This window comes from Papaver somniferum, chromosome 11 (assembly GCF_003573695.1).
Source record: "Papaver somniferum cultivar HN1 chromosome 11, ASM357369v1, whole genome shotgun sequence".
Taxonomy (NCBI): domain Eukaryota; kingdom Viridiplantae; phylum Streptophyta; class Magnoliopsida; order Ranunculales; family Papaveraceae; genus Papaver; species Papaver somniferum.
The window spans coordinates 78608033-78632017 of NC_039368.1; the positions used below are offsets into that span (position 1 = coordinate 78608033).

Genomic DNA, 23985 nt, shown 5'->3' on the forward strand with positions numbered 1-23985 from the left:
GAGGTTCATGCTACTCCGCTGCGAGTGAACACAAATCCGTCATGCCATACCGATATTAAGGGTTCTGCCGGGCAACATATCACAGGAAAGTACTCAGTGAGTCTTGTATTGGAGAGGTGCCGAAATTTACAGTGTGTTTGGGATGGTTGCTACATTCTCCAGTACGGATAAATTTCATGTAAATATATTGAATGGCTCAATAAATATGCTGGTGGAGAGGTTAGCACTCACGGCACCGTTTCCTTGCAGAGTGACGTCAGGTGCAAGGTTTTACGATTTTAACCCTAAGCTAAAAACCACCATCAACAACATAAAAAATCACAATGATAGTATATGTTGTTGTAGTAATGTGGTGATGACACCAGTGACCTGAGTTTTCAAACCAACCAGCACATCAAATTCTTTATCAATCAAAAAAATGATAAAATAAAATAAGAAAAGCTAACTAGGACAGTCAGCACACCAAGTTCTTTGTCAATAAATAAAAAATGATACCAGTGACTGTTTGAACTCGTGAGCAACAAATTTCGGTTTTGATGGTTGGTGACAGTGAACCTGTTAACATATTGATTTCCTTAAACTTGGACTCCACACAAATCCAACAAGGAAAGAGGTGAAAATAATTGAAAAAGTCTTACTTGTTCTCCAAACACATTTCTCTTGACTTTCCAAAAAAAGTGTCGTAGTGACAGTGCCTGTTCCAAATTGGTCTCCCTGCCACAGGTGAACTTGTACAAGCCTCTAGGTACAATAACCTATGGTTGCATGTCAACATCCTCTTATTGGATGACTTGAGAATAAAAGGATAAGTGACCGAAGCCCATATCTACAAAAGAAAAAATCTAGTTTAACAATCGATTTATAATAAAATACATGTGATCCGATTTTGTATAGAAAAACACACAGGAAAACGAAACGCCAAAAATCGATTTATTTGACATATATATATATATATATATATATATCAATTGTGATTGAACAACCGTTTTATAATACAATGTAATCTGATTATGTCTAGAAAAACACAAGGAAAAATGAACACCAAAAATCGGTTTATATGGCACACATATAAAAACCGATTGTGACACGGAAATCTCAACAGCCAGGATACATAGTCGGTACATGACCCACATACGTAAAAACCGATTGTAGGAGAACAGTCAAATTCTTTATATATTAGAAAACTGATAAAATAAAATAAAATAAAAAACCTAAAGAGGAACAGTCAGCTCACCAAATTCTTTGTCAATAAAAAAAAATGATACCCGTGACTGTTTGAATTCGTGAGCAACAAAATTTCGGTTTCGAAGTGTATTTTTTAGACGGTATACTAGGACTTTCTGTATAGTGCACTTGATGGTTGGTTAAAAAAAAAAAAATCTTGATGGGTGGTGTGGTGCTGGGTTGCACGGACGCGGACACGACACGACGCTGACGCATAACCTACAAAATTCTCAAAAAATTAGGACGCGCACATGTATATATATATTTTATTTATATATATAATCATGTATTTATACATCAAAATTAAGTGTTTCGATCCTAAAAATTAGAAAATGATGTTACATGTGTATAAATTTCAAAAGAAAAAAAGATATCGTGTGTATACACGCCGAAAGTCAAACAATCAATCATTATTAAACACATGGTACAATCAAAATACATTCTTAGAACAACACATGACCCACCAAGGATATACGTGATGTCATTTCCAATTACAATATAATAAAGACCTTAATTATTGATCTGAATGTTTATCTTTCTTTATTTGGTTAATAATAATAGTAAAAGTAAAGAAAGAAGTTTAAACGAAAATGAAAAGGAAAACACGTCAAACCCGAATCATCGGTGCGTCCAAACCAGACGCGCGTAGGACGCGCAAATTGATGTGTCGGACACGCGTCCTTTCAACATCCCACGCGCGTCCTGTGTCCGTGGGTCGGACACGGCTCAAGAAATGGAGCGTCCGTGCAACCCACGTGGTGTGACAATGAACCTATTAACATATTGATTTCAACTTGGACTCCACACAAATCCAACCAGGAAAGAGGTGAAAATAATTGAAAAACAAAGAAAAGTCTTACTTGCTTTCCAAACACATTTCTCTCGACTTTCTCATTAAACCTACTAACTCGCATGTGACCATCTCTTTATATATCAAGTGACTAATGAGTCTGGATATAGATAAGATTTAAGCCAGAAAGTCAAGTCACAATGAAGAAAATACATGCTTTAGTTCTACCATTTCCAGCTCAAGGTCATGTCATACCACTCATGAAACTCTCAAACTACTTATTGGAAAACGGCTTCAAAATCACGTTCGTCAATACAGAGTCCAACCATGAAACTGTTGTAGCTTCCTTGCCAAAACAAAGCAACAGCAAAGAGAACGGCATTCGTCTAGTTTCAATCCCAGATGGTAGGGATCCAGGAGCAGACGAAAGAGATTTTGCACACCTTTTCGATTCCATCTCAGCTTCAATGCCGAACTATCTAGAGGTGTTGATAAGAGAAATAAATGAGTCAACTGATGATGATGATAAGATCACCTGCGTCATAGCTGATGAGAATATGGGATGGGCAGTAAAAGTTGCAAAGAAAATGAAAATCCCTGTTGCATCATTTTGGACTGCTTCTGTATGGCTCAGGACCGTGCACCTACACCTCGAGCAGATGATTGAAACCGGAATACTCGGTTCGGAAGGTAAGAGCCAGAAACATTTTACTGTCATTTCTGGTTTTTATGACAAATTCTATATGAAATTCTTAAAATTGCCCGATTCTCTTACAGGAGTTCCGGCGCAACAACAAATGATGCAGTTCTCTCCGGACATGCCTGCAATGAACACAGACCTGTTCCCATGGACTCTTACCGGTGACAGTATTCTGCAAAAGAGCTTTTTTCGGTCTATTAGATCAAATACTCAAGACATAAAAGACTCTGATTGGTTTCTATGTAATTCAGTTTATGAGCTAGAAAAACCAAATTTTCCATTGAACAAGAACCTCCTTCCTGTTGGTCCGCTTCTGCTTGCAGCTGATCAACAACCACAGCTTAGTGGGAACTTCTTGTCTGAGGACTCAACTTGCCTGAGTTGGCTCGATCAACAACCTGCTCGCTCCGTCATTTATCTTGCTTTTGGAAGCAGCACGATTCTCAATAAGCACCAATTTCATGAAATAGCACTTGGACTTGAGCATACAGGTCAACCATTCTTGTGGGCAGTACGGCCTAACCTCACTGACATTGACGCTTATCCAGAAGGTTTCCAAGCAAGAGTTGCAAACCGGTCTCGGATAGTGGGTTGGGCACCTCAGCAGAAAGTGTTGGCGCATCCATCAATAGCATGCTTCGTAACGCATTGCGGATGGAACTCGACTATGGAGGGAGTGGCAACGGGAGTTCCATTCTTGTGTTGGCCTTACTTTGTTGATCAATTTCTTAACCAGAGTTACATTTGTGATATCTGGAAGGTTGGCTTGCAGCTGAACAAAAATGAAGGTGGAATTATTTCAAAGGAAGAATTTATCAACAAGGTCAAGGCCTTGCTTGCTGATGAAATGATAAGAGCAAGAGCTTTGGAGTTGAAAGATATATCAAAGAAGAGTGTTAGTGAAGGAGGCTCTTCCATGACTAATCTCACTAATTTCATCCAATCGGTCAAGAGCAAGATACAGAAACCGTAACCAACGCAGGTTGCAATATCTTAAGACATCTAAAATGGTGCAAACAACAAAAATAATCCAAACTGCTGCTAAAGCTCTAAACGAGCAGCTAAGACAGCTCAAAACTTAGTCAATTTACAAGTATGCATGTTTTAAATAGAATAAAGTCATTGACTCATTGCGAATCGAAATGTATTTTTCAGTATAAGCTTGCAATTTTGGGATTACAGTAAACTTGAACTTCTTTAATTGTTGTCTTAGATTCGTCTCCAAACAAAGATTCCTTCCCATCTTCTCTTTTTGCATAAGATAATCCTAATCTAGACTTGCCTTGTCTTAGATCACCAATTCCAGAGTTTGTATCTGGTCCAGCAAACCCTCCCATAACTGGTGCTAGCGGTGGTCCGATAAGTAGCCCGTCTGCGCCGAACTGGGGGCCGCCTCTAGCGTAGTCGAATAGTGCAGCACCACTACCACCCACTTTTGGTAAGATAATTGGTTCTTTCTCATTCTCATCCTTCCAGTAAAACAGGAACGCGTCAAAAGTGTCGTAGTAATCATCTGTGCTTCGGTAACCTTCAGGATTGAATGCACCAAACTTGAAGGAGTCTTTTGTGTAGCCAATTATCACGCAAGGTCCTTTAAAATCACAGCAGTTGTGGAATTGAGCTGCACTAAATCCATCAATGGTGGCTATGTAGCAGCATTTTAACTCTTTACCTGACAAGTAAAGCTAACAAAATTGTCATATTTTGATGAATTCATAAATGACTATTGAGGAAGAGTGTGAACAAGTACAAAATCGTTAAAGGGTCTGGCACTTGGCTATGGCAGCCTAACCGGTCAACTGTACCTTGTTGACGAAAATCAGTCTTTATGTAAAGTTTGAGTAAAATCAGTTGAATTACTAGAGCATATTAGTATGAACTGCTTCTGCACATCTGCAATGAAAACTGAGGCACTGAAAATTGACAAGCATGGAGGAATAGATTAGAGAGTGCACCTTTCAAGAAAGTTTTGTTTAGAAGAGATGGTGAGAAAGGGAGGTCAATGTTTTCATGATATTTGGATTTTGATTTCTCCTCTTCAATTTTCTTCTTCCCTCTGCCCCAATCAAAGAAGCTTGATGGGTTCATCATCTTCTTCTTCTTCTCCTCCTTCCACCTGGGGATGAAAAAATTGGAATTGGAAACACAAGCCATTGTGATCCACCAATCTCCCACTCTCTTTGGAACATATATTATCTTGTAAGCACCCATTGAGAGGGACATATCATATCCAAATTTGCTTTGCTTGGTTTTAAAACCACTTTTTATCTTTTACCAAGTTCCGGATTCTGTTTCCTGTAAAACTTTCCTCTAATAAATTTACTCAGCTTCTTGGAAAGTAATTTTAGTAAAACATTTTGCTCATCTGAAATTTTACTATATCTTTTCCTCTTGCACCAAGTTTAAGATATATCTATAATAAAATGCTTCTATTCCAGCTTTTTTCTTTACTCCAACAGAAAAATCTTGAGTCAATTTCACAGACTATAGGACTATTATGGAACGAATAAGGAGATGGACAATGAAACATTACAGAGTTAGTAACTTAGTATCATAAAGACTGCACATGCTCGTGTCCCTCTCTCTTTGACATTGAAGACATCGTGATATCATGATTTCTGTTCTTTCATTTACTGATTGACATAGAACAGGAATAAGACCAGTATCAATGCACTTGCACGGGCTCAATATTTCCATCCATCAATCAATGGCCAGAGTGCTACTGGGCCCAAAAGATCGGAGGTGCTTAACTGCATGAAACTGAAAGAAACAGAACCAAGAATTTAATATCTGTAATCACTATTGAGCTGAAAATATTATCTATTGTCAGAATGTATCCACTTGTAACAAGGGGTCACATGATCACTTGAAAAGTGAGCAATGTTCATACCCATCCCACATACATGGTAAGGGTTTCAAACGTAACCTGTATCAAATGTAAGATAGTGCAGTGGAGAATACTACAAAAGAAATCTGAACTGAGCATAGCATGACATCCAAAGTTTAAGATCATTAGGAAAATTACCTTCAGAGAGCACTCTTCAAATAATGAGGGTGGTTTATTTCTGAATCAAGTGCTCAACTCAACATTGTAAGTCTCTTCTTTTGCCCATTCTTTTTCATGGCAACACTTCTGGAGCTTCTCTTCAAATGAGAAGGAAGTCCTAGGACAGAAGATGGATGGCCAACAGATGTTCTACCTTTTTTAGCAGTCCATTTCAAGGGTAATTTCTTTACGATGTTGGAAACACCATTAGAACTATCCAACTCAACTGATCTCTGAACCTGGTTCAACATCTGGTTGGCCCATGCAAGTGACTGATCAAGTGCAACTGAATCATCCATGGGTTTTTGCCACAAACTGAGAATGATGGATCTGAATGACTGAAATGACATTGAAGGCTGATTATCCTGACCCTTATTACTACACACCATATTCACCTTTATCACATGCTTGCAAAGGTTTCCTTGCAATGACCACGAACAATCACAAAGAGAGAAATCTGACCCCGGATTCCACACTATGTGTGTCTGACTAGGGTCTTTCTGACTAATGACCTTGGCAAAGAGGCGATCTTTGTCGTCAAAGATAACAGCACTTTCTGGAATTTGCGAAGCTCGATGCCATGAAGATGATGCAATGTAATCAGCCTTAACACTTTGAAAGGAATCAATGTCAGCAGCGTAGCGGTCGAACCAGTAGCTTGGATGTAATTCAGTGTTCAGCTTGTGGACTAACCAATCTACTCGTTGCAGTGATCCTAGATGTGAATCATCATACAATAAATGCTTCAGCTTCAAATGGTAGCCTTCAATGGCACCACAAGCCTCCTGGCTGGCTAGCGGAAGAGATCTCATAGTTGTGAGCCACATTTCTGTGTACAGCAATTTAAGGTAAATTACAAGGTTAATACCAAGATCAACAAATTATAACATATCCCCAACATACATGATGAAAGAGGAAAAACTGTAATCTAACCGATCTTAGGGACCCAGCAGGCCTTGAAGTATTTCATGAAGGAAGTTTGGTCAACAAAATCTTGTATGAATTCCTCCATGACATCTACGGAATCCACACCTCCCCATATGCTGTAGACAATTCGCCCAAGACGTTTAAACATCTCCCTCTGAACTTCAATGTTATGACATTTCTTGATTACGTTTCGGAGCCATGACCTACGGACACGCCAAAGAGAGAAAAAGACAGGACAGCAGAATATTTCCCTGAAACATCAGTCAATAACGAAATCAAGACGCGAAATTCTGAACTGCAAAAGAATAGGTTAAGCCTTACAGAAATAGGTTATTAAGTCTTAAACTAAAACTCAATTGAAGCCCCACTTTTGACTTGTTCACAAGAATCACAATACACAAGGAGATGATCCAACAGTAACACACGGATTGGCATACATAACAATTCAGTCCTTCCTAAATTTTTATTCCTTCAACCAGTGCTTCAGATTGCAAATTATTAAACGGTATTTGTTTCTCAAAATAACTCTTGCTGGCTGCATGAAATGTGAATATGAAAAATTGAAAATCTATATTATGAGCTTCTCATGCTTTTCAGCTGAATACAGGTATAGTCTATGTCTTATAAGACGCCACGCGGACACCTAGGCATAGCCTAGGCGCTAAAGTGGGAGTTTGGTGCCTAGGTGCCTCATTTAGCTGGGGTTCTTTATTAAGACCTAATTTACCAACCTAAACCCTAAAATCTGACCCACGGCTCCATATTGTATACCCTAAGGCCACTCCCCAAACAGCATAGGGTACACAGGTAAAAACTTAAAAATCTTACCTGATTGGATCCACCTCTGCAGCCGCATCATCAATCATAAACACATTGATGTTCCAGGCAGAGTCGACTGAACGAGCTCGATCAACAAGAGCTTTCATCCATTTGGACACATCTTGCTTGGCAGAGCTACGTGTTATGACCCAAGCAACTGGAAGGGCATGATGTCTTGAGTCAAACACAAGAAGAGTACACAAAGGATACTGCCACAACAGTAATTAAACAAAAAAAGATTTGATTATAAGCTTGTATTAATACCTGGGCATCGTAAACAAACTGCATATATTTGCTCCCTACCTTAAGCTTCTTGATGCCAAATGTTGAATCGGCAGCCATGAGACTGTGATGTCCAAAACGGATCATTTGTTGCAGCTGCCACTCTGTCTGAATCCCTAAGATGAATGAATCCGTATCTGATGCATCTTGATATATAAAAGTTGATTTCTTGTTCTTCTCTACCCACAATTTGATGCTAACTTGATCATCAAGATCCAACTCATGTGTTGACCGTCTGATAATCAACCCCATTTTACGGACATACTCTGATGCTGACATAGTAACTTTAGAATTTGAACCACAGTAGCGTTGAACACTTTCAATGTGATTCTGCAATATATTCTCCTCGGGGATGCCCAGATAAATCAATGCCATTGTTTGTTGTTGGATTTCATCACAAATATACGGAACTGTTTTCGCACCAGGACCTATAGCATCTCGGTCTAGTGGACCATGGCAAACAAATCCAGACTTGTTCACATGTTGACGCCTATCATTGTATATAAGTAGTGCAGCAGTCGGACGAGCATATAAACGCTTCACTACAAAATTGCAAGTACACCCCCTCATGGATTGAGGTCTAGCAGCTCGATTTCTAGTGTTTATTCGATACCTCCTGCTAGGCAATATTTCTCCACCCTCTCCATAATTTTCTGGACCAAATGAGCACCAGTATCTGCAGGAAAAATGACCCCTTAAATCAAGTAAAGCATCTATCATATGTGAATGCAATATTATCCCAAAAGATCAATACAAAAGAGTTCTCTCTTGATATGAGAGAGGAACATCTGCTGACACCCAATACTCTTTAATGCAGTTATAACCTGCCAAGACAAATTATCCTACAATGAATGCCAAAGATATACATTTTTCTGGACTAAATGAGCACAGGTATCTGCGTGAAAACAATATTATCCCCGAAAGATCAATACAAAAGAGTTCTCTCTTGACATGAGGGTCTACTGACACCCAATACTCTTCAATGCAGTTATAATCTGCCAAGACAAATACTACAATGAATGTCAAAGGTATACACATTGACAGTTCCCCGAAACCTGAGTGCCAAACTAGGCACACATGTTAAAACAAACATACTTCAAAATACAATTCACTGCCCGCAATTTAGCTTTATTAGGGACTATCCAGTGATTAAGCTACAGTAATCATGGAAAGGAAATGCTGTGTATTTAAGCATAAACACACACACAGAAGAAATGATCTAGGTTGAGTACTTACAGGCGGTATTCAAGATATTCATCACTCTTGTAACTAGTCAAACTTCCTCTGGTACGTTTTTTTCCTTTTTCAATATGAAACCGAGTTGGGCATTCAGCGATAGAGCACTCACCAATTATAAATGAATCAACTCTATCATATGGAATCAGTGCTACATCATCATGGTGCTCTGAAGTTCCATATTTGGTCCAAGTAAGATCAGCAGATGTGAATTCCTCCTTTGGTGGATTTTGTAACCTAATATCTTCAATTGATTCTATTATCTCCATCAAATCAAACAGATAAATTCCCTTATCCAAATAACCTTTGTATAACCAAGGTTTTAAATTAGGGTTTTAGGTTTCTCAGGGAGAGGTTTAAGGAAGCACTGATGCTAAAAAAATCTTTCTTTTGGTCCGGAGGAGGTTTTAGACATAAATTATTAGGGCCAGTCCCGGCTTTGGATAATCTACTATCGGGCCGGAACCCGAATCATTTGTTACCATATACTATAACCCTCTGTTTCAGTAAAAGTGATATTTTTTCTTTTCCAGTTTAGCAATTTTTAGGCAAAATGAAAATATCGTTTTCCTGAAACGCAGGTTGTAACCTCGATTTCACCATTTTTTTGTTTATGCAGTTGGTTACAACGGATTCAAAATGGACAGGTAATTTTGATTTCACCATTTCTTTTTTCATTTCCACTTTGAGTTCAACTTGGTACAGATTTGAATTGAAATATTTCACTATCATGATTTCAGTTCTTTCATTTACTGTTTCACAGAACAAGAATAAGATTAGCAAGTCTAGCATCGATGCACTTGCACGGGCTCAACATTTCCATCCATGGTGCTTAATTCCCAATCAGTGGCCGCCAGAGTGCTACTAGGTCTGCTTCACTTAATAAGCTTCTTCTTGAGATTGGAGCATATATGGGAGAGGCGCTGTAATCTGAATAACCTGAAAATTTTGGAAGACATTTTCCGAATTAAAGTTTGCGAGGTCCTTATAAGTTCTATATTATTGAACAAGATCATTCGTGCGCAGAAGGCCACAAGTCTCTTTGAACTTGGGAAGTGACTTTGCTAGTTACCTCGTCAGTAGTAGGATGGTGAAGAACCGCTTGATGAGCATGCAAGAAATAGCCACAGTCTCCAGGAAGAGGTCTCATTGGCCTCTGATAACCTCTGCATAGATTGAAAATCCAACAAAATATGAAATCAGATTTGGAGCTAAAGATTGTCCAATACATTGTAACCTAGCTACAAATACAAATTTTGAGGGACAAAATGATTTGTTCTCATAGGATGCTTATCCTTTCAATATAACAAAAGTAAAAAATTGTATACCCATCCTTTTCATGACTGCCATCCACAGGTTCAGAATCAAAACTAATAGGAACCCCGCCAGAGGCATAGAGAGGATCTCCTGACAAACAACAACCAATGGTAAATAATTAGTTTTTCTTCATATGTTGGTTCATTTAGTAGAAAACTCAAGGGAATCAAAACAGTATTCATTACAAATCAAAGGTGTTTTAAAATGGATTATATTAATTGACCTAGTTCAAAGCTAGTAATACCAGGACGGTTATTATTGAAGGATTTACCTGCAAGAGGGTGACCTATAAAAGATAGATGTATGCGAATTTGATGTGGTCGCCCTGATTGAATTTCAACCTACACAAATAAAAAGAAGAACCAATATTTAATAACAAGTCACAGACTCACGGTGGTGCAGAAACTGAGAGATCCCAACGGTGAACAACAACAGAGATGTAGATCCAGTTGTGAGTTCACTTAGACCAGAATGACTGATGACAGATATATGACCCAAGTTGGATATGAAAACGTGGGCAGCGATACCACAGAAGCATCGCGGCAATAGCATATTGTCACAGAAAAAAGTGCTACCTAACTAAGTTTTCAGGCATCAAGAGTCATTCCTATACAGACATCTATAGAATTGTCATTGATTATTTATCAAACGTAAGAGCACTAGTAACGAGATATTCAACTTTAATTTTAAGTGGTTTTTTAACCGTAAATTCACTCTTCATGTGTTGTAAAGATAAAATGCATGCACAATTGTGGTTATTAGAAATTCTAGTTGTGGACAGACAGCAATGTCAGCAAATAAACATCATCTACCAATGAATGCACTAATTTTCTACCACTGCACTATCTTCTTTCTGTTTCTCAAGTAGCTAGTTTTTTCCGTACATAACATCTCAGCTTATTCAGTTGCATATAATTATACTTGATGGACCAATAATGAACCAAGAAGAGGCAAAGTGATCCCCCCAGGCAAAATTAATCATTCCCAATATAATGAACGGATAGAAAAACAAACAGAAAAGTTTAAAAGACAAACAGATCTTAGATCATAGCATGCTCATACATTTGTAACTAGAGCACCTGAACCAATGAGCGATTTCTTTGTACATCTCTCTCGAGAACTTTAACTTTGCTCAGAGCTGGTTTTCCTAGTTGAATTGCAAAGAAAGAAGCACTGTTACAGAAAATATGAATACTTGGTGATAGATAAAAATGGCTGACAGTACAAACAGCGGAATTATACCAGTGTACCATGAGAGTGCATTACTCCATGCGAGAGAGAATATTAACAAACAATTGTGAAACAGTGTAGCTATATGTACAATAAGATCGGACAACTAGAAACAAAACCTGATGAGGATGCCATATAAAGTCCTTTAGCTACCCCAGCATATCGCATTGCTCCTATAGGCTGGCTAATGACAACCTATGATACACAAAAGATAACCTTTAGCTTGTAAAACATATAAATCCATAAAGGGTTGCCATCAATTTGTATTTAAAGATGTTACTAAGAAGACCTCTTGGCCCATAAAGCAACCACTTAGGAAGAATAAGATACAATAATAAGATAGAGGTGCATAACAATGCAAGTTGCACCAGAAAGATAACTGCTAAGTTTACACAACAAGAACCCATGCCATGGAGAAACACAAGAATCCAGAAGTACACAGGAAGAAACCGATCATCTGAATGCTTTAATTTTACCTCATCCTTTTCGATTATCCCTGTGGCTAATGCCCTATATAATTTTGAAATTTTCCTTCCATTGCGCTCAGTGTTGGTATTCTGCACAGCCGGAAAGTGTTAGTCATGAAACGGAATGTCTAAGCCTAGAAATCAACAGGCTATGAGGAATGCAATATTGGTACACTGAAAAGCTGGGGGAACTGACCTTTTCATGAACAACTGCTGTGCCATGAGCAAAATACGCGGACAAGCGAGTTTTGGCAAGCTTTGACTTCGCACAAAGAAGTATTCCTAAGGAAACAATAGCGAACAGCAAGAAACTCAGATGAAAGATTAAATCTATTATGAGTTTAATACAAAGCCTAGAATCCCTAACTAAACCAAGTATCAAATAATGCAATGCAGCATCAAATATCACGAAGAATAACACCACTATCTTATCGAATAGAGAACAACCTGACGTCCCCCGTCCTAATCGATGAACAGGAACAGGATGTGGTTCTTGATCACCTGATTTCCCTCCCCTCCATTGCAGCTGTGTTAAAACAGTCCGCTGCTGGAAAAGTCCTCCAGGCAAAACTTGTAGTCCAGATGGTTTATTTAAAGCAACCTAAACAAAACAACATCCGCCACAACTTGGTAACTAGTATCTTAACCAAAATTTAGCAAAACCAAATAGTGTATGTTCTTAAAATGCTTACCAGATGATTATCTTCATATAGAACATCTAATAAGTAAGGAGCGTCAGGTTCTTTCCACGGAATTCGATGATAAACAAGTTCCGAACCCTCCCTATTTGCACAACCCACATTATAATTATAAATTAAAAAATCCCCTAAATCAATGAAAATGGATGAAACAAAACACCAAAAATTCCATCTAAAATCACGAAGACAAAAACCTGAGAATCGTGTCCGGGTTCGTTTCAATTTGACCGTCAATTGTTATCTACAAGTATCCAATTCAAATTTGTCCTAAGTTGAACCGATTGGAGATGAAAAATCAAAAAGATACTAACAAAAAAAAAAAAAGTGTTGAAATCAAAATTACCTGTCCGTTTTGAATCCGTTGTAACCAACTGCACAGAAGAGATAACAATCATCAGAATCGGAGTGGGGATTAAGTATACGAGTAGTAGCATTACCCTTGGAACGGAGCAGAAGTACTGTGCTTAGTTGAGTAGAAGTTGATGAGAGTTGAACCGCTGATGTTGGGTTTGACAGTATCTGCGTAGGTTAATCCGCCGTTGAAATCAGGCCATTCAACTCCGAATGTTTCAAGTATGGGAGAGCCTTCGTTTTCTGCTGAACTTGACATTTCACACTGGTAGAAGAAGAGAAAACCAAAGTAAAATGCTCTCAACTCTTGGTTTCTTTCTTATTACGCGTGCCGGAGACCGCAAGACCAAAACCCGAAAAGTATCCGCATGTAACATAAGCGATGTCTTTTGAAAATAAAGAAAATTGTCTTTCTCCCTCCTTTTCATACAGGTAAAAATTCTCAAACATAACCCTAGTATTCTCAGCATTTCTGATTGCTTTAGATTCTTGATCTTCTTATTAATAAGATTTTGTGTCCGCTTGATTTAGGATCCTCCTCTCGTGGGATTCTCACTGATCGTTGAACCACATGGTACGCTTTGATTTCGTTAAACCCTATTTTGTTGATTGAATGAATTTTGGTGTTAGTACAATTTTGATGTGGATCTACTGTTTTTGATCTATGATTATGAGTTATTAGGTCAATTTTTTGTTTCGTATATCTTTGATGAGTTTGAGTTTCTTCTTTGCCATGAGAATTGATTTGGTTTTTATTGTTTAAACAAGTATACAGGGTTCTCTCTCAGTTACATGTTTGATCTATAAAAAGTACTAGAGTTCTCATAATTGATATTACTGTTGATATGTTAGGATTTTGATTGTTTTCTTGATATGATGTGCTCCATGAACTCATAATTTTGTCTAAATGTTCTAGCCTTGATAGATTGATTTTCAAATTGATAGTTCTAGGTACAAGCCCCGGACGGATGGCAAAATGCACTTTGTTTATAAGGTATTTTTTTCCCTTTGGTTTTGTTTTGTATGTTGCAAATTTTTCCAAAGAAAAATTTTAGGACTAAAATGAACACTTGCGTGTTTGCGTTTTGCTGGTATTTTCATATATTTGTTTAGAACTTCCTAGTAATGTGATGCCAATTAATTACCTTTCTACACGCTATCTCTAAATTTGAAGGTGTTCTTCTTCAAAGTGTAAATAGGTTTGCATATTGTCATGGATAACCATTGTTCATGCCCATGAACAGTTTTAATTTAGACATGTACATAAACATCACCGAATATAGACGGAATCAACATTTCTTTTTGGTTCTTGGTTTCCCTTTATAGAAAAACTCTGCCTTTTTTTCTTTGGACGTTCCCCTTCATAGTTAATTGGGCTAAAAGCATCATCATTGGGTTCAAAACATAAACCGAGTCTTCACTACCATTGATTTTATCTTCTTTAGACTGATCGAGGTTCTGGTTCTCCGTGTCTTTCTTTGATGCTTCTGAATGCAACGGCGGATGTTTCCTTTTGTGTATACATCTGAATTTATATGGGGCTCCGGAGTTGTTTTTATCTGTCGTACTCATTACAGCACTGTTTGTCGGGGACAACTGTCAACTCTCAACTTCATGAGTGAATTCAACTGGCACTTATTGTTTTCTCAATTTCCCAATTCCATTGATTTAGTTTCTGAAACTTGAATAACACCTGCATTAGATATAATTCTATGTTAGGTAGGTATATTTAAGATTTGACCAAATCAAATTGTGGATTAAGGACTGCTACCTGAATGTAAATTATTGAATACTTCTTTCTACACAACGTTCTGTGAGAAACCCGTTCGTTCTTTATCAGAATCTTCAAACCTTCACTTGACGTCGTTCATGACACTGCCACATATAACTGCCATCAATAGAAACCAACCTTTCCGTGTTGGCAAATAAATTCCAATATTCTGTATGGTTTGACCTTGGCTCATGTTGATTGGCATAGCATAGAATAATTTAACAGAGAATCACCTTCTTCTTAATACAAAATGTTGAGTTAGCATCAGTGGGGGACACTGTAAGCCTTGGGATGTATACCCCGATTCTATATACGTAATTATCCGTTATGATATGTGCTGCAGTAATTCTATGATCAATTTGCTTTACAATCCACCGTGTTCCGTTGAAACGGCCCATGCTCTGATTTATATTCCGGAGTATTGGAACTCGTAGTTTTTAAGTTGTCTATCTTCAATCTACATATCTTCATTGTCTAATATGGGTTTTTGTCGACCTGAATATCACCAGATAGGAGTCTCCAGTACTGGCTCCACAATTCTGGATTTGTTATTTTGCAAAACAAAAAACGTTATAAACATTTTATCATAGTAACTTACTGAAACCTAAGCAGCTGCCTCTTGCCATTCTCTGTCCTCATCCATTATTTTATGATTCTAGGAATGCAGAACAGTGGGTTAATTTGGTTATTTTGCTGTGGTGTGTGATTGTGTTTGTAGTGTTACCAAATGATGTGATATCCTAAAATGTTAGGATTTGGGGCGGCCAGAAAAAGAGCAATCTTTTGGTTTGTATGCAACTTTTGGAATCATGCATAACATTTACGGTTACAATTTTTTTGTTCCTTTTGTCTGAAAAGAAGCGACTTTTGTTACTTGACGGTGGCAATATTTCCCTTTGTAACTGTTTTGACTTGTGAGATTTTCTAATCTTAATTGTTAGGGATAGGACCGAGTACCACATCTTTAAACGTTAAGCGACTGTTGGGTTGGCTATTTGGCAAAGATTTGCATAAGTCAAGCTACCACAGATGCACGTTTTTGAAGTGACTATTGGGGTTTCCGATTGTGCCTTAAGCGCTGCCTGTTGGGGTTTGTCTATTGGATTGTGTCTTAAAGGAGTAGCCAATCAGATAGCGATGGCTGGGATAGTCAGTGCTGACATGGCTTCACCAAAATCAAGTATGATTGTGGTGCTGACATGTGGCAATTTGGGGGTCCCTAATTATAAGAAAAGATGCTCTCTTTCCTCTATGTTTATTTATGAATGGTTTTCTCCCACTATGTTTGTTTTCCTTAATCTAGCATTATCCTCGGTTAACATTTTCTCACGAATATACATGTAGCTTCAACTATAGATGGTTCAAAATATAAATGGTGGTATGAATAGGAGGTGTTAGTTATCATTGAACCAGTCAGTCGCCCTGAAATTTAATTTTGTGGACTAGTCAGTCAACATTGAACTTCCAATGCATTCTTGACTAACTCGAACATCAAAGGAAGGATAATAAACATTCTACATTTAGCTTGTTAGATACAGAGATACTACTGCATAAAATGAAGGTTGGAGCTATTCATAATTCATTTTGCTTTACTTTTTTTAGTAATAGCAAAAATAATAAGTTTGTTTCTCATTTTTTGCAGGGTAGTGAATTTTGTTTGCCGATGTGTAACGCACGTGCACTCCACTTGAATCTCTCTGTTTCTCGGCTCCGTCATTAACCCAATCAATGTAAGTTTCCCTTTTTTTTATTATTATTTTTTTGCAATTAATTGGTTCTTGATTTGATTTGATCTTTCTCGTTATGCAGTTCGCAAAAGCAATCTATTGTATCTGTCAGTTGTTGCTCCTTTGAAGGATCACAAGGTTTTGATAAATTGGAGAGACAAAATGGTGATCCAATTGGCAGAGAGAATGGATTATTGCATGGTCCAGTTCAGAAGCGGGAAATCTTCTGCTCTGCGGTAGGAGGAGCATGTATATATGGTGAATATGCTTTGGAAGAATCACACGCCCATGCGGGAGAAGAAAATTTAGGAGTGCTGCTGCTCAATCTAGGAGGACCTGAGACACTTCAAGACGTGCAACCATTTTTGTTCAATTTATTTGCTGATCCAGTATGGTACTACTCTTTAACTTTTCTTTGACATGAATATAGATGTGTTAAAATTAGTTTAAGCTGCAAACTCTGAATGTATTATGGCATGTTATGGTGCAGGATATTATTAGATTACCGAGATTGTTTAGGTTTCTTCAAAGACCACTGGCTCAGTTGATCTCAGTTTTGAGGGCTCCAAAAAGTAAAGAAGGATATGCTGCTATAGGTGGGGGATCACCTTTGCGTAAAATAACTGATGAGCAGGTATAATGCTTTGTTTTTGTTTTTTTTGTTGTTTTCTTTTTCGTGTATTTTATTTGATTCAATTTGAGGACTGTAGTGTAACTGTTTGATATTTATATTTAGGCTGAAGCACTGAAAATGGCTTTGGAAGAGAAAAAAATGTCTGCAAATGTATATGTAGGGATGCGGTACTCGTTCCCATTTACGGAAGAAGCAGTGCATCAGGTATGTCGTTTAAGTTATTTTGGTAGATTTGTCTATTTTCACTTGTGCAATTTTGACAGCAGGTTTTATTACTTGTGCTATGTTGAACAAATAATAGTATTATGACAGTAGAGTAAATAAGATTGACAACGTCGATAGACTGTGATAGTATTGCATATTTGTTACAGATTAAGAAGGATAAGATTACAAGACTTGTTTTGCTACCACTTTACCCCCAGTACTCCATATCTACAAGTGGGTCAAGCATCCAAATGTTGTTCAAGACATGTTCAGGTGGTTCTTCGTCGATGGTTCTTAATATTTTTTCGTATCTTATGATTGAAAATTTACATTTTATGTTATCATCACTGATTTACCAAGTTCTTCCCTATCTCAGCAAAGACTCGTATTTGTCAAGGCTACCTGTCTCCATTATAAAGTCGTGGTATCAATGAAGAGGTTATATTGAGTCCATGGCTAACTTGATAGAGCAAGAGCTACAAAAATTCTCTAACCCCGAGGAGGTAGTTTCCTTTTTAGTTTCCAGTTCATAAATGAGAACATGTCTACATTTTCGCAATTGATGTTGTTCTTTTGTTTTGGTGGCTTCCATCAGTTATTAACCTTCTTTGTGGCATTTTAGGTGATGATATTCTTTAGTGCACATGGAGTACCAGTTAGCTATGTCGAGGATGCAGGAGATCCTTATAGGGATCAGATGCAGGATTGTATCAGATTGATCATGCAAGAGCTGAAAGCTAGAGGAACCTTCAATGAGCACACTCTTGCTTACCAGGTTAGCTTGAAATACATATTAGACTCTTTGTTTATATTTCAAACTTTATAGGTCTCAATTCTTCTCAGTCCGCTGCTGTTTTTCCAATTCTAGTCTCCCTCACTAGTGCGTGAGTCAGCAATTTGACTATTACTAACCAATCATTGAATTTTGTTTTATTAGAGTAGAGTGGGGCCTATACAGTGGTTGAAGCCCTATACTGATGAAGTTCTTGTTGATCTTGGTAAAAAAGGAGTAAAAAGCCTCTTAGCTGTTCCAGTAAGGTGCGTTTTTCTTTCTTTTGTTGACCAAGTAATAGACCATTAGTAAAGCAAAGTAGCTTTGAAATGTATTATTGTAACTTATTTTAACTCGTCTGTTGATCTACTTTTTTATAAAATGAGAAACATTTGTGATTTTGAATTTCATCTTCATATATATTTAGATTTGTTGAAACTGGTAAATCTATTTGCAGCTTTGTAAGCGAGCACATAGAGACCCTAGAAGAGATTGATATGGAATACAAGGAATTGGCTCTTGAATCTGGCATAGAAAATTGGGGTAGGGTTCCAGCTTTAGGACTCAGCTCTACTTTCATATCCGATCTCGCAGATGCTGTGATTGAAGCTCTTCCTTCTGTCCAAGCCATTACGACTACAGAAGTCACTTCGGAAGGAGCTGAAGCAGGTCCAATGAGTTATATAATCAAAATTTTCATTGGTTCAGTTTTAGTGTTCTTTTTATTATTGTCCTCAGAAACTTTTTTCTACTTTCAGGAACCTTCTGTAAAGAGTTTAGGGCTGGTGCCTAGTTTTTTTGTAACGGATATAGTAATAATAGTGATGATTATATAAAATGAAGAATGAAACACTAGGAACCAGTACTGATTCTTAATTTTGCTGATGCATAAATGAACGAAAGACATGTAATTTCTTTTTGGTTTTACGTTTCAGTCCTTCGATAATATGGCAGGGTAGTTGTTCATTGGAGCTTTGAGGGTAACTGTACTTCAAGTGTAATTGTTCAACTCAAAAAGGGATTTAGTTTCTTGAGCTCGGTAACTTTTTCTAATGTACAATTGGAATTGGGATTGGAAATGGAGTAGTTCTTGTGTTCTAAAAGTCATCTTCTTTTTTACTCTTCTGACAATATGTTTAAATTTATCAAGCCTTTTGATAGTCACCACAACAAATTTGGGGGTCCAATCACCCAAGTAAAAGACCATTAGTCCACTGTTGGCAGGACCATTAGTCCCTTAAAAAAAAAAGTCCATTGTTGGCATTTTAGACAAAAATAAAGCCAATTTTAGGGCTGCCTCAAAATAATTTGGGGATACAGCCGGATGTCCGTTTGCAAGAAGACCCAAAATTTAGTTAGTGGTCTAATATTTCCCGTTATTCAAACATAGTGACCAAAATCTGTCCAATACATTTTCCCCATGATATGATTCAAATGGTTATATTGTAACGTAACTCAAAATTTGCACCAGCTGTCTGGGCTCCATGTTGGAACCAGTCGGTACAATCGAAGTGGATGAACCAGAAGGCAAACTAAACAAAATATAACTTATACTCCCTCCGTTCCTGGAAAAGTGTTATTTTTCCAGGAACGGAGGGAGTATATAAGATGAACAATACAAAACATCCCCAGTGTTAATATCTCCCCATAAGTCTACAGCACCAGAGATTTTACAGATGATATATCATAATAAACACAAGAAAAGTAAATATAGATAATAGATTTTTTTAATTTTAAGGTCAAGTTCATCGAACAATATGTAAACAATGTCGAATCCTCCCTCTTTTTTATTCTCAGACCCCATGATACATTTCTTCCTAGGGAACTCACTCGAATGTGAAATACATAATGTTTTACAAAACCAACAATTGAACAACATACCACGACTGAGGTCTCTGGAACATCTGATGTGATAGTTAATAGCACAAACTTCCACTTGAAGAAGAAGGCAATCCGGTAGTCAGATTCAGAAGAAGTGGATCCCAAACCACAAGTTCCCCACACTGCGCACCTTTGTTACTAGCACCAACAGCCTGCAATTGACTGGAACTGTCCATAGAGGCTGTCATTGCCATTTCTGCCTTCTTGGCTGCAACCTTTTTGAGTCGAATACGTTCAGCTCTTGATCCAATAACTTGTCCCAAAATAGAAGCACCAATCGTGAAAGCCATAGCTGTCTTAGGCATCAAAACAGATTTCCGAAGCATTGCTATAAAAGGTACCGCTGCATGTACGGCTGCAAACCATGAGACCGAGAACTTTTCTGTGTGCTCCCTCCATATGCCTAATGGGACATTAGCTGCCATTCCCAACATGCCAATTGCCAACATCTTCGTTGACAGAGCTTGTGGGCGAAGGGTCTTCACCAGAGCTGTCCTTGCCAATGCTGCCCTAGCTGCTACTATTGCAGGCGGGCATTTAAATTTCATGCCTGGCGGAGGCTGCAGAGCCTTAGCTACCAACGGCAGGACACCACTAACTGCTCTATAAGACTTAGCAATTGGACAGTTCCCTTGTTCCAACCACTCATTTCCTACTGCTTCGTGTGACGAGTTTCCTCCCTAGAAGAAATCAAGGAATAGAAATTCAAAATAAGCAAATGAGGATGTTATGTTACAAATGTATGACAGATATTTGTAGATATGATGGTTACCTTGGAAGAATTTTTGTTCTTGGAATTAAATTTTTTGTTGAAAAAATCAAAACCGAATGGTCCACCTGGTCCAAAGGCTGACGAGAGACTAATTGAGGCCGCCTTTGCTGCTAAAGGATTGAACTGAACGGGTTTAGACTCAGATTCCAAATTCTCACTGCCTAGATAAGATCTTCCGGAGAGTGGAACCACTCCATCATTCCCATGGAAAACCTTAAATGCCATATCAAAATTAGGACCATCTTCGAAAATTGGACCTTTTGCACCCTTCACCTGAATGTAAATAGGAATGGATATGAGACAAAGTAAAATGGGAATGTAACAAAAGAACACAAGAGCCAGGGGAAAGAGTACGAACAGGCATTGAGAAATTCATTGGTTTGGCAAAGGCGAAGTTAGTGGGTTCGTTAATGTTCCTAAGAAATGGACATTTTTGAATGCCCTCTTGAGCAAATTGACATTCTGAATTCTGTGACCCTCCATTCATGGCTCCAAAGAAAAATTCCATTTCCACAGATCAGATTAACCTGCAAGTACAAATTACAAAATGCAAGGTCAGAGACGGATATTAAGGAACACAAATGCATTCAGCTGGCCCAAAAAATATTTGTAGTATGGAGCTAGACATTCAAAATCACATCGAAGCAAAGTAAATAAAACATTCAACTGATTTTCATTTTTTTACAACTGTCCATGAATCGCATGAGAATGCTCACAAACAAAATTAAAGTGCCGTACCATATGAAGCATACCAAGAAGATCTATTTCTACAATTCAGTATCAAGCATTCTAAGAAGATCCAATATCTAGAATTCACCACCAAGCCAATATCCAATAACGTTGAGAAGTTGGTACAGAAAACCTAAAGCACACCACCAAGCCTAAAAATTCCAAATCCAACCCCTTAACCTAACCGTCACCAAATTAACAAGTCTAACCAAACTCGAACGCGTAAACACCCCCAACATAGGGAAAATGATATAAACCCAGAACTGAAGCCAAAACTATGAACACTCTCACAGAATTTCACAACTACAAGATACATCATAGTGACTATAACAATAAGTCCACAAGTTAACAGTGTAAACAGTATACAGAAATAAACACCTTTTTCAGAACTCAAAATTACCAAAATTCAACCTCATACATGAAAACATAATCAATTGAGTAGTCAGAAATTCTTAATTCATACAGCACCTAAACTCCGCAAGCCTCAATCAAACCCCAATCAACAACAACAATAACATTTTTCATCAAACATTTCAAAGTCAAAAAAACCCTGTACTCATAAAACTGATGATAAAAAACAAAAATCCTATAAATTAACATAACAAACCCTAAATTCATCCACACCCCATCACATACAATTCATCTGAGAAATTAAATTCAAAATAAGCAAAAAATTCTATAAACCTTAAATAAATATGATTAGAGAGAGAGAGAGCTTTCTTCAAAATCCAATAACCAGATCCTGACCTAAAATCGAGAATTTGAACAAGGATCTATTTAGTTAGAAGAAGATGAAGAAGAAGAGAGAAAGGAGCCCAGAAACAATGAATAATGTTGTTAATTGAATGAAAAAACCAAACAGTCTGTCTATCTATCTTGAGGGAGAAGAAAAAAATAATAAAAATCTCTGATTGTTTTTTTATTACAGTAAGCAAAATTGACGTGGTTCCCACACGCCTTATCAGTTGACATTAAATTACCTGCCTCTGCCTGCTTTCCCTAACCAATATTGAAGACGAAGTTTAGGTCAATAATAGTAGGAGAGGAGTTGGTACAAATTGACTAATCCACCTAATCCTCAACGTTGATTTTTCAACTGTTGTTTTCGGATTGATTCTATTTTATCCGTTGATTTAAGAATAGTCGTTTCTTCCGCGAGGGTGCGTCATGCATGAGAAATTCCTCAATTTTCTTCAAACAGGTGTGATACAGACATTGGAATGGAATGGACTAGCCATGAGGGGGATTCCGATCCCTGGCATGAATAAATTTTAATTCAGATCCCTGGTATTATCATTCAATGACTTAGCTGACAATTATATTCAGTTAATTATTTTATTTTGGATTCCATAATTCTGAAGCTGAAATATGAAAAATGGTTTTAAAGCACCGTTTTGTCGATCAGGAATTAAGGGAATGCATGCCTTAGGACCTCCTCTAAGACCTGGTTTATGTAGATAATGAGAGGAGAAATCACCGAGTTTCAGTACCTTAATTTAATGGCTGAGGTTTTTTCGAAGTTCTCCGGGAAATGTCCAAAGGATTTTATCTTTTTTAAATAAGACGTGAAAATTATAGGTGAAGCATGGATATTCCAACGACAGAGACAAAGTCTACGATTAGGTCTAGATGAATGTGTGGGTTTGGTGATCCAGAACATTTCAATGTTTTTTTTTGGCCACAATTAAATGAGAAGATTTGTATTCGTCACGTGGCAATTTTTGTATTGTGGAAAATTCTAGATACCCTGTCGTTTAGTGGGGGTGAAAATGTTGGACTAATATTCTTCAAAAACGTGCGTGCTAGTCATTTGTTCATTTGATGGTCGCGTGGGTTTAGCCATTTAGGACTCCTACCTCGTGGGATTATGGTTAGCCTCACGCCCAATGATCCTGCTGTGCTGGAAAGTCGAGACTTTGCCAATCGCACAAGAGTTTGAATTTGTGCACACTTCTTAGCAAGAATGCACGTAACATTTCAATATCTACTATTGATTTAATTTACAGAGTTATGTAACAAGGACCGATATTCTAAACATAGAGAATAATGAGGTCATCATTAGTACATAATCAACCAGTCAGAAAAATAAGTTGAATATGATCAAATTTGGACTCCACTTTATGATATTGCAAATGCCTATATCAGAAACAAGAACAACTTTGGACACGACTTAACACAAAGGATAAGTGAATGACATAATCAAATTGCATTTTGTTTAATTAACTCCACTAATTGCTCACTAAGTGCATTCCCACCTGTTTCTAATGGAGAACAATAAGGAATCTAAAGTCTAAAATTTCAATCAAGCTCGTTCCGGAAAAAGTCTCACGAGTCTTTGTCAAACTGACATAGACAAGTAATGCACCGGAGTGGATGGCAATATTCAACCACTTGAACGTAAAGGTTGG

The 23985-nt window shown here is 37.6% G+C and overlaps 5 protein-coding genes and 1 pseudogene across 8 annotated transcripts; 2 read left to right on the plus strand and 4 right to left on the minus strand.

Moving 5' to 3' along the window:
- Positions 1-2139: 2139 nt before the first annotated feature.
- LOC113322999 (UDP-glycosyltransferase 83A1-like) lies at positions 2140-3858 on the plus strand. Its single transcript, XM_026571222.1, has 2 exons — positions 2140-2704; positions 2792-3858. The coding sequence occupies exons 1-2, from the start codon at positions 2215-2217 to the stop codon at positions 3685-3687; spliced, it is 1386 nt and encodes a 461-aa protein (XP_026427007.1). The 5' UTR covers positions 2140-2214; the 3' UTR covers positions 3688-3858.
- On the minus strand, positions 3685-4883 carry LOC113323000. The gene is made up of 2 exons (XM_026571223.1): positions 4670-4883; positions 3685-4386 (listed from the first exon to the last, which is right to left on the minus strand). The coding sequence occupies exons 1-2, from the start codon at positions 4866-4868 to the stop codon at positions 3866-3868; spliced, it is 720 nt and encodes a 239-aa protein (XP_026427008.1). The 5' UTR covers positions 4869-4883; the 3' UTR covers positions 3685-3865.
- A 270-nt stretch (positions 4884-5153) lies between these two features.
- On the minus strand, positions 5154-9378 carry LOC113323474. The gene is made up of 6 exons (XM_026571790.1): positions 9025-9378; positions 7810-8464; positions 7516-7715; positions 6694-6938; positions 5740-6589; positions 5154-5474 (listed from the first exon to the last, which is right to left on the minus strand). The coding sequence occupies exons 1-5, from the start codon at positions 9291-9293 to the stop codon at positions 5793-5795; spliced, it is 2166 nt and encodes a 721-aa protein (XP_026427575.1). The 5' UTR covers positions 9294-9378; the 3' UTR covers positions 5154-5474; positions 5740-5792.
- A 307-nt stretch (positions 9379-9685) lies between these two features.
- Positions 9686-13483, minus strand: LOC113323905 (RNA pseudouridine synthase 5-like). The gene is made up of 13 exons (XM_026572254.1): positions 13174-13483; positions 13080-13107; positions 12931-12977; positions 12731-12821; positions 12486-12639; positions 12235-12320; positions 12048-12128; positions 11691-11766; positions 11421-11488; positions 10613-10682; positions 10353-10431; positions 10097-10190; positions 9686-9963 (listed from the first exon to the last, which is right to left on the minus strand). Exons 1-13 carry the CDS (start codon positions 13344-13346, stop codon positions 9904-9906), a joined length of 1107 nt encoding a protein of 368 aa, XP_026428039.1. The 5' UTR covers positions 13347-13483; the 3' UTR covers positions 9686-9903.
- Positions 13484-16413: 2930 nt separating this feature from the next.
- Positions 16414-19293, plus strand: LOC113324622 (annotated as a pseudogene).
- A 603-nt stretch (positions 19294-19896) lies between these two features.
- LOC113321881 lies at positions 19897-22681 on the minus strand. 4 transcript variants are annotated; one of them, XM_026569830.1, is made up of 4 exons: positions 22558-22681; positions 21207-21375; positions 20849-21121; positions 19897-20756 (listed from the first exon to the last, which is right to left on the minus strand). In XM_026569830.1, exons 2-4 carry the CDS (start codon positions 21354-21356, stop codon positions 20112-20114), a joined length of 1068 nt encoding a protein of 355 aa, XP_026425615.1. In that variant the 5' UTR covers positions 21357-21375; positions 22558-22681; the 3' UTR covers positions 19897-20111. The 4 variants fall into 4 exon arrangements, with proteins under 4 accessions (XP_026425615.1, XP_026425614.1, XP_026425616.1 ...); XM_026569829.1 differs by lacking the exon at positions 22558-22681 and adding an exon at positions 22262-22546; XM_026569831.1 differs by lacking the exon at positions 22558-22681 and adding an exon at positions 22325-22466.
- Positions 22682-23985: the final 1304 nt, after the last annotated feature.

Coding starts and splice junctions, on each gene's coding strand:
- LOC113322999 (XM_026571222.1), top strand. CDS start 2,215: ATGAAGAAAATACATGCTTTAGTTCTACCATTTCCAGCTCAAGGTCAT. Junction 2,705..2,791: donor CGGAATACTCGGTTCGGAAG/GTAAGAGCCAGA, acceptor ATTCTCTTACAG/GAGTTCCGGCGCAACAACAA.
- LOC113323000 (XM_026571223.1), bottom strand. CDS start 4,868: ATGGCTTGTGTTTCCAATTCCAATTTTTTCATCCCCAGGTGGAAGGAG. Junction 4,387..4,669: donor AAACAAAACTTTCTTGAAAG/GTGCACTCTCTA, acceptor TTTACTTGTCAG/GTAAAGAGTTAAAATGCTGC.
- LOC113323474 (XM_026571790.1), bottom strand. CDS start 9,293: ATGGAGATAATAGAATCAATTGAAGATATTAGGTTACAAAATCCACCA. Junction 8,465..9,024: donor GAATATCTTGAATACCGCCT/GTAAGTACTCAA, acceptor TTTTTCCTGCAG/ATACTGGTGCTCATTTGGTC. Junction 6,590..6,693: donor CTGCTGGGTCCCTAAGATCG/GTTAGATTACAG, acceptor TGCTGTACACAG/AAATGTGGCTCACAACTATG.
- LOC113323905 (XM_026572254.1), bottom strand. CDS start 13,346: ATGTCAAGTTCAGCAGAAAACGAAGGCTCTCCCATACTTGAAACATTC. Junction 10,432..10,612: donor TATAGGTCACCCTCTTGCAG/GTAAATCCTTCA, acceptor GTTGTTTGTCAG/GAGATCCTCTCTATGCCTCT. Junction 10,191..10,352: donor GGCAGTCATGAAAAGGATGG/GTATACAATTTT, acceptor CAATCTATGCAG/AGGTTATCAGAGGCCAATGA.
- LOC113321881 (XM_026569830.1), bottom strand. CDS start 21,356: ATGGAATTTTTCTTTGGAGCCATGAATGGAGGGTCACAGAATTCAGAA. Junction 21,122..21,206: donor CAATGAATTTCTCAATGCCT/GTTCGTACTCTT, acceptor ATTTACATTCAG/GTGAAGGGTGCAAAAGGTCC. Junction 20,757..20,848: donor AGAACAAAAATTCTTCCAAG/GTAACCATCATA, acceptor GATTTCTTCTAG/GGAGGAAACTCGTCACACGA.